A 9,623-nucleotide genomic window follows, 5' to 3' on the forward strand; every position below is an offset into this window, starting at 1 on the left:
GTTCAAAAGAGGACAAATTGTTGGTGCACATCTTGCTGGCGCATCTGTGACCAAGACAGCAAGTCTTTGTGATGTATCAAGAGCCACTGTATCAAGGGTAATGTCAGCATACCACCAAGAAGGACAAACCACATCCAACAGGATTAACTGTGGATGCAAGAGGAAGCTGTCTGAAAGGGATGTTCGGGTGCTAACCCGGATTGTATCCAAAAAACATAAAACCACGGCTGCCCAAATCACGGCAGAATTAAATGTGCACCTCAACTCTCCTGTTTCCACCAGAACTGTCCGTCGGGAGCTCCACAGGGTCAATATACACGGCCGGGCTGCTATAGCCAAACCTTTGGTCACTCGTGCCAATGCCAAACGTCGGTTTCAATGGTGCAAGGAGCGCAAATCTTGGGCTGTGGACAATGTGAAACATGTATTGTTCTCTAATGAGTCCACCTTTACTGTTTTCCCCACATCCGGGAGAGTTACGGTGTGGAGAAGCCCCAAAGAAGCGTACCACCCAGACTGTTGCATGCCCAGAGTGAAGCATGGGGTGGATCAGTGATGGTTTGGGCTGCCATATCATGGCATTCCCTTGGCCCAATACTTGTGCTAGATGGGCGCGTCACTGCCAAGGACTACCGAACCATTCTGGAGGACCATGTGCATCCAATGGCGGTGCCGTGTATCAGGATGACAATGCACCAATACACACAGCAAGACTGGTGAAAGATTGGTTTGATGAACATGAAAGTGAAGTTGAACATCTCCCATGGCCTGCACAGTCACCAGATCTAAATATTATTGAGCCACTTTGGGGTGTTTTGGAGAAGCGAGTCAGGAAACGTTTTCCTCCACCAGCATCACGTAGTGACCTGGCCACTATCCTGCAAGAAGAATGGCTTAAAATCCCTCTGACCACTGTGCAGGACTTGTATATGTCATTTCCAAGACGAATTGACGCTGTATTGGCCGCAAAAGGAGGCCCTACACCATACTAATAAATTATTGTGGATTAAAAATTATTTAATCTTAACAACTTTTTACTTATCAAAAAGTAAGCAGAAAGTCTTTTAAAGTGTTTTGGATTAAGATAGAGAGCAATTTGGAAATGGAAACTGTTAGGTAATGTTATCTAGTGAGTTTCAGGTTAACTGGTAGTCTGAACTGAAACTTTTCAGGTAACGTTAGCTAAAAGGCTAACAGTTTCTAGCATTAGACAACAGCTGCTAAATAATTGAAGCTCATTGAATACTGTGGATAACGTTAACTTAAAAGCTACAATAAGCAACAAGAACAACAACAATAATAGTAATACAATAATAAGCAACAGATGACCTACCATCTCTGACTACATCCACAAGGTGGACCAACAAAGCAGGTGTGTATAATTTAAGAGTGGACAGTAAGTGAACACGGTATTTGAAAACTCCAGCAGCGATGCTGTGTCTGATCCAGTGAGATAAGCACCACACACAGTAACACACCACCACCACGTCAGTGTCACTGCAGTGCTGAGAATCATCCACCACCTAAATAATACCTGCTCTGAGGTGGTCATGTGGAGGTCCTGACTATTGAAGAATAAGGTAAAAGGGGGCTAACAAATTATGCAGAGGAACTGATGGACGACAGTGGAACTGTAGAGCTACAAAGTGCTTTATTAAACCCATAGGGAAAGTCAGTAAATGGTTTGTAAACTATATGGTTAGTGGAGCTGATAGAAAAAGAGTATTCATACAAGGAGGTGGTTTTAATGTTATGGCTGATCGTGTATAATTTTATAACCCAAAGGTTGTCCCTTGTATTTTTTGTAGATATTCAAGTGTCCACTACCATCACTGAGCCACATTTGCTTATTCACCTCTCATACATGAGTGAAAACTATGAACACTACTCTGCAGCATCTAACAGCCGGAGTAGATCATCAGCCAAGGTCACAAGATCCAACAAGAAGGTTCCGGGTTTAATCCCCAGGTGGGGCGGTCTGGGTCCTTTCTGTGTTGTTTGCATGTTCTCCCCATGTCCGCGTAGGTTTCATCCGGGTGCTCCGGTTTCCTCCCACAGTCCAAAGACATGCAAGTGAGGTGAATTGGAGACACTAAATTGTTCATGACTGTATTTGATATAACCTTGAGAACTGATGAATCTTGTGTAATGAGTAACTACCGTCCCCGCCATGAATGTAACCAAAGTGTAAAACATGAGGTTAAAATCCTAATAAACAAACAAACAGTACTTCTTTATATTATATATATATATATACACAGTGTATCACAAAAGTGAGTACACCCCTCACATTTCTGCAGATATTTAAGTATATCTTTTCATGGGACAACACTGACAAAATGACACTTTGACACAATGAAAAGTAGTCTGTGTGCAGCTTATATAACAGTGTAAATTTATTCTTCCCTCAAAATAACTCAATATACAGCCATTAATGTCTAAACCACCAGCAACAAAAGTGAGTACACCCCTTAGTGAAAGTTCCTGAAGTGTCAATATTTTGTGTGGCCACCATTATTTCCCAGAACTGCCTTAATTCTCCTGGGCATGGAGTTTACCAGAGCTTCACAGGTTGCCACTGGAATGCTTTTCCACTCCTCCATGACGACATCACGGAGCTGGCAGATATTCGAGACTTTGCGCTCCTCCACCTTCCGCTTGAGGATGCCCCAAAGATGTTCTATTGGGTTTAGGTCTGGAGACATGCTTGGCCAGTCCATCACCTTTACCCTCAGCCTCTTCAATAAAGCAGTGGTCGTCTTAGAGGTGTGTTTGGGGTCATTATCATGCTGGAACACTGCCCTGCGACCCAGTTTCCGGAGGGAGGGGATCATGCTCTGCTTCAGTATTTCACAGTACATATTGGAGTTCATGTGTCCCTCAATGAAATGTAACTCCCCAACACCTGCTGCACTCATGCAGCCCCAGACCATGGCATTCCCACCACCATGCTTGACTGTAGGCATGACACACTTATCTTTGTACTCCTCACCTGATTGCCGCCACACATGATTGAGACCATCTGAACCAAACAAATTAATCTTGGTCTCATCAGACCATAGGACATGGTTCCAGTAATCCATGTCCTTTGTTGACATGTCTTCAGCAAACTGTTTGCGGGCTTTCTTGTGTAGAGACTTCAGAAGAGGCTTCCTTCTGGGGTGACAGCCATGCAGACCAATTTGATGTAGTGTGCGGCGTATGGTCTGAGCACTGACAGGCTGACCCCCCACCTTTTCAATCTCTGCAGCGCAACAATTCGTCTTTTAAGATCCTCAAAGAGTTCTTTGCCATGAGGTGCCATCAGCAGCACTCCTGCGCCTATCTTTCAAAGACAGCAGTTGGATGTGACGCTGAGCACATGCACTCAGCTTCTTTGGACGACCAACGCGAGGTCTGTTCTGAGTGGACCCTGCTCTTTTAAAACGCTGGATGATCTTGGCCACTGTGCTGCAGCTCAGTTTCAGGGTGTTGGCAATCTTCTTGTAGCCTTGGCCATCTTCATGTAGCGCAACAATTCGTCTTTTAAGATCCTCAGAGAGTTCTTTGCCATGAGGTGCCATGTTGGAACTTTCAGTGACCAGTATGAGAGAGTGTGAGAGCTGTACTACTAAACTGAACACACCTGCTCCCTATGCACACCTGAGACCTAACTAACTAACGAGTCACATGACATTTTGGAGGGAAAATGACAAGCAGTGCTCAATTTGGACATTTAGGGGTGTAGTCTCTTAGGGGTGTACTCACTTGTTGCCAGTGGTTTAGACATTAATGGCTGTATATTGAGTTATTTTGAGGAAAGAATAAATGTACACTGTTATATAAGCTGCACACAGACTACTTTTCATTGTGTCAAAGTGTCATTTTGTCAGTGTTGTCCCATGAAAAGATATATTTAAATATCTGCAGAAATGTAAGGGGTGTACTCACTTTTGTGATACACTGTATATATATATATATATATATATATATATATATATATATATATATATATATATATATATATACATACACACACACACACACACACACACACACACACACACACACACATATCAAACTGGTATACCTTAATAATATTAGACGCGGCCCAAATCAAATCCAACCAAGCTGGACTTCGGACATGCCTGCCTTTTGTTAACCATGTCCAGAAGTGATGTCAGGTTCTCTGGGCTCAGCAATATCTGGGATGGACCATCAAACAGTGGAAACGTTTGTTGTGGTCAGACAAATCAGTATTTCAGTATTTTTGGAGAAAATAAAGTTGATCTGGTAAAACATGTTAGTGCTTGTTTATTTTGGGTTTATATTGTTGGGTTTGGGTTTATATAATTTACATGAAAGTTTAAATGAACTCTGTTAGTGGATCCACCTAGTGACACAAAACCAAACCTACACCCACATCACCAGTTTCATACAAAAGCATCAACTGTGTTATTCATAGTAATAAAATAATGAATAATAAAGTTTATACACAATTTAAACACAAAATGGTCGTACTGATAATTATTAATGATTTAAAAAACTATTTTAAATAACTACATTAGTCTTTTATTAACTATTAAAATACTAAAGTTTAATTACTGGGTAAATAATGACTTCAGTCCTAAAGCTTATTAATTATTGATATAAAGATTATTAAAACACAAAGATAACACATTAATGTAATAAATACCTAATCTATTGTGCAACATGTTCTTTACTGCTCTATAGAGGCTTTATTAAAGTATAAACACAGTTTTTTATTCATGATATTTTTAAGTCCTATTTGTGTGTGTGTGTGTGTGTGATTGTACAATACACACACAGTAACCACATGTAATATGTAATTGTGTGTGTGTGTGTGTGTGTGTGTTTAATGATACTGATTGTACAATACACACACAGTAACCACATGTAATATGTAATTGTGTGTGTGTGTGTTTAATGATACTGATTGTACAATACACACACAGTAACCACATGTAATATGTAATTGTGTGTGTGTGTGTGTGTGTAAATGAAGTTGAAGTAGTTTCAGCTCCACTGTAGAACTGGGTGACGTCACAGTCGCTGTTCTGAGCTCCTCTATTAAATCCTGATGGAATAAAAGTTGGGGTTTGGTGAAGCTGCTCTGTTTTCACCTCTTCACTCATCATGGCTGAGAAACAGAAGAGACGTGAGAACCAACGTGCTTCTTTAATGCAGAGATTCTTTTGTTGGCCGGTTTGTCTGACCCGTCCTCGGACGTCTTCTCAGGACGACCTGAATGAGGACAGCAGACAGAAATACGATGTGGACAGAGAGAACAGGATCGTTATGGAGGGATTTCTGTTCAAGAGGGCCAGCAATGTGTTTAAGACATGGAACAGGTTTGTAGAAAGCTCAAGTGGATTCAAAACGTTTTATTTTAATTAAATATCAGTATTTTTTATTCACTTATTCACTTAATTAACTGATCAAAATAAATAAAGCCTTAGATAAGATATTATATTAGATAAAAACTTTCAAGTCCAGGTTGACATGAAATAAAGCACTGAACAAACCCTGATGTACTGAACAGTTTCATTCCTGCAGTAATATTGTCAGTAATATTCAGTAGCTGCAGCTGTTTCTGTGTTTCTGTGTTTTTCTCTGCAGGCGCTGGTTTATGATTAAGGACAATCAGCTCATTTACAAGAGCAAGTCTAAGGTGAGTCACATGACCTTTTCCAACCTGATTTCATTTTCCTTGGTCAGGGTCTCGGGGGTCTGGTTACACTGGGAAACACTGGACACAAGGCAGGAATCACCTGAACAAAGTGCCAATCATCACAGGGGCTTCAACCACCAATCCTGAGACATGGCCCATGACGTCTGTGTCGATGTCTGGCTGGTCAATAGCACTGCTGGGATTTAAATCAGTTAGGGGTCACCACAGCAGATCATTCGTCTCAATCTTGTCCTGTCCTAAACACACTACTCTGTCCCTGCTCATGCAGAGCACCACTCACTCACCCATTTAACTACCCACATACACACAGAGGCATTTCAGGGTAGCCACTCCACCTTCTGCATGTTTTGGGGTTGTGTAAGGTAACCAAAGTACCTGGAGGAACCTCATATAGACACAAGAACACTTTACATTCAGTAAAACTAAACATTATACAGCATGAACTGTTAAAATGTGCTTTTAGGATCATCTGTTATTTTTGGTGTAAACTTTGTTTGTTTGTAACCAGCGTGAGGCGACTGTGCTGATATTGATGTGAGATTGTGTAGGATTGAACACTGTGAGAACATCAGACACAGCTTTCACTTCCAGCTGGTTTCACCCACTAAGTGAGTGCTGTTCAATAATAATACTCATTTATATATATTACATTTGTAAACACCTTTCTCACACAAAATACATAAATCGTTTAATTAAAATGTGTGTGTGTGTGTGTGTGTGTGTGTGAAGGAGGTGTTTTTTGAAAGCTGATTCAGAGGAGATTGGACAGGCTTGGATGAAAGTAATACAGAACATCATTACCAAGCCTGATGATGCTGGCAGATCAGACAGCTGGGAGGTAACACCTTCTGAGAATCACTGAGACGTGTATATATCTAATGATGTAATAATACAGCAACACAAAGTCTCTCATTTAAAAACATTAAGTGTGAATTGTGATGTTGTTCCCTGTATGATATTTTATTTGCATCTGTGTAACACCAGTATGATCTGTTTGATAGACACTAGACAGGAAGTCGTCATTGTCTGCAGTTAGTTCAGACTCAGATCAGCATCAAAAAGCATCTGAAGCTTCAGGTAATATTGAGATTGTAGCTAAATCAAACCTTACCTGCAGACTTTAGCTTCAAAATAGCTGAACTGTTTCTGTTTGACTGTTTCTGTTTCACCTTCTTCCCTCGACACCTTCCTACCTTTGACCTTTAGCCTCTGTAGCTGAGATCAGCCTTGGTGAAGTGATCTTTGAATGTGCTGCTGAGTTGAATGACTCTGATGCCTCTGTTGAGCGCGGTGGTAAGTATAGTACATACAGCTTTTCAGGGGTTTGTTCTGTAGGTGCAGAAGAAGAAATCCTGAGCAATGAAGAAAGCCCAGAGGATCCAACCACCAGCGTTCATTTCTTCAACATCCTGAACCATGAAGGTCAGTTTATTCTTCACTAATTCCTGTAATAATATATTGTTGTACATCTGTTACCTGCTACATCAACCAATAGAGATTATATTACACCTGCAGAAATACAGAATACAGCCAAACACCACTGACAGCCTTTATATAACAGATATTTAGTACTGCTGATATGCTGTACATTTTCTATGTGAATTTGACTTAAATGGAATAAAAATCACTTTTACAGAGAGTTTGGATTGTTGCTACACTGTGGGAGAGCTGCTGGGAGAAGGAGGCTGTGGTGCGGTTTATGCTGGTGTTTGTAATGCAGATGGGAAACAGGTGAACATCAGCACATAAACACAAGACAGGAAGTGTAGAGCATTACACATTAATAAGATACAATCAGAAGGAGAAATGTTCTATTTGGATGATGAGATTCTTTAACTAAACCCTAATGTTTATTATTATTACTTCTGTACAACTAAATCCACTAATTGTGTTTGTATTTGTGAACAGGTTGCTGTGAAATATGTGCTGAAGGACCCCCGCGACAGATTAATCACTATTGTAAGTTCATCTTTTTCTTTTACTAATAAAGTATCACAAAGACTCAACAAGGTTTAAACAAGATAAAAACCTTCATAGACCAGATCTAGACCAAAACTGTTGGTCCACTTACTGCCTTAGACCAGCCCAGATCTTTACTAACAGACCTGCTCATCATAGTTTAGACCTACTACTGATTCCAAACCTTGTCTGTTGTTCTATTAGCCTGAAGAGAAGTACCCACTTCCTGCGGAGGTGGCGTTAATGAAGATGGTATTCAAGCCACCTCACTGTAATTCTGTGCTGAAACTACTGGATTGGTTTGACACGCCCGAGCACTACATCCTAATCCTGGAGCGACCCATCCCCTGTATGGACCTCTTTGACTTCATTCAGCAGTTCCCAATGAATGAAGCTGTGGCTCAGCTCATCATGTGGCAGGTGGTTCTGGCTGCAATTCACTGCCATGATTGTGGAGTTTTTCACCGGGACATCAAGCCAGAAAATCTTCTGGTGAACACCGAGACACTGGAGGTCAAGCTGATCGACTTTGGCTGTGGGGACTTACACAAGGAAACAGCGTACACCTCATTTTCAGGTAAGTTCACCTCAGAAGTACTTAGTTACAGAATGAAATGGATTTGAGTGGAGAAGTATTTCTCTAAAGCATTTCTCCCTTTCACTCAGGCACTAAGTCATACGCTCCACCTGAGTGGATAGTTGAGAAGGAAATGTATGGCTGCCCTGCTACTGTGTGGAGTCTGGGCGTACTCCTGCACACCATAGTTTGTGGAGAGATGCCGTTCGGGGATGAAGTGGAGATTGTTGATGGGGGCCTGGACTTTTTACCTGAACTTTCTGATAGTAAGAAAATGGAAGCAGCTCACATTAAGATCTAGAAACACACAGTCTGTAAAACCTGCATGAAAACATGATTTAAAAAGTTTGATCAGGTTTATAACGTCATTACAATGATAGAAAGTGTAAATAAGAAATCTAGTTTTAAATACAACAACATTTTAATCTCATTTTATCACTGCACACAGCATGCTACCATCTGATAAGTAGGTGTCTGGAGAAACAGCCTGAAAAACGTCTCAGCCTTAAAGAAATCCTTCAGCATGAGTGGTTTACAGAGAACAGTATGAGGTTAGGGTTAGTAAGAATGAAACAGACTTAATAAGTTAGAACTAAAAGATCTTGTAATATGGTCTAGATCACAGAGAATGCTAACAAAGATTGTAATGCTAATATAATTAGAATAAGTAGAAGTAATAACACGAAACTATTAAAATATTGATTGTATTTTGTGTTTCTGTAATGTAATTTCTTGTGTGTTTATTCTACAGGCATCTGCGTGGATGAAGATTATAGAAAGAAGACTGTGTGTGTGTGTGTGTGAAAGACCTTAAATAAAAATAAAGGTTCCTGTGTAAATAACACCTGGTTTCATTGTAGTTTCATGTAACAATCACTGTGAATGTGAAGAAGATTCCTCAAGTTCTCAGAGACAAAATAATTAACAGAACACATGAACTGAAAGAGCTACAGAGCCACGACACAAATATTTTGTTAGTTCAGCTAGTTTATAATTGATCAAATATCTGTTAGTGTGAGAATTTATAAGTAAAAAGTTTCTGGAACCACAAATTGTTCCCAGACCTCTGCACCACACACTGGATTTTAAACAATCACTTAAAATAGATTTAGGTCGAACCAAAAACAGCAAAAACACAGATAATAAACAATTAACTACACAATCTCACTCAGCTCATTCTCCAATGGTTACCAGACCCACTGTAACCCTGACCAAGATAAAGCTTTGGTAAAACAGACTATGAATGAATGAATACAGAATAGTGCCACAATTATGTGACACCTAAGACCACCATCATCGTGCCTTTGTTAAAGAAGTGGTCAGTGTCCTGCCTCAACCACTATCGTCCTGTAGCTCTCACACCTCTTGTCATGAAGTGCTTTGAGAAACTCGTCA

General features: G+C 40.4%; 1 protein-coding gene across 3 annotated transcripts; it reads left to right on the forward strand.

Moving 5' to 3' along the window:
• The first annotated feature begins 5,076 nt into the window (after positions 1 to 5,076).
• Positions 5,077 to 9,070, forward strand: LOC134328240 (serine/threonine-protein kinase pim-1-like). 3 transcript variants are annotated; one of them, XM_063009321.1, is made up of 13 exons: positions 5,077 to 5,158; positions 5,239 to 5,351; positions 5,620 to 5,671; positions 6,201 to 6,300; positions 6,422 to 6,530; positions 6,694 to 6,769; positions 6,899 to 7,114; positions 7,329 to 7,423; positions 7,601 to 7,651; positions 7,856 to 8,228; positions 8,318 to 8,494; positions 8,677 to 8,785; positions 8,980 to 9,070. In XM_063009321.1, the coding sequence occupies exons 5-13, from the start codon at positions 6,468 to 6,470 to the stop codon at positions 8,993 to 8,995; spliced, it is 1,176 nt and encodes a 391-aa protein (XP_062865391.1). In that variant the 5' UTR covers positions 5,077 to 5,158; positions 5,239 to 5,351; positions 5,620 to 5,671; positions 6,201 to 6,300; positions 6,422 to 6,467; the 3' UTR covers positions 8,996 to 9,070. The 3 variants fall into 3 exon arrangements, with proteins under 3 accessions (XP_062865391.1, XP_062865393.1, XP_062865392.1); XM_063009322.1 differs by having other exon boundaries at positions 5,086 to 5,351; positions 8,677 to 8,779; XM_063009323.1 differs by lacking the exon at positions 8,677 to 8,785 and having other exon boundaries at positions 5,081 to 5,351.
• Positions 9,071 to 9,623: the final 553 nt, after the last annotated feature.

This window comes from Trichomycterus rosablanca, chromosome 15 (assembly GCF_030014385.1).
Source record: "Trichomycterus rosablanca isolate fTriRos1 chromosome 15, fTriRos1.hap1, whole genome shotgun sequence".
Classification (NCBI taxonomy): domain Eukaryota; kingdom Metazoa; phylum Chordata; class Actinopteri; order Siluriformes; family Trichomycteridae; genus Trichomycterus; species Trichomycterus rosablanca.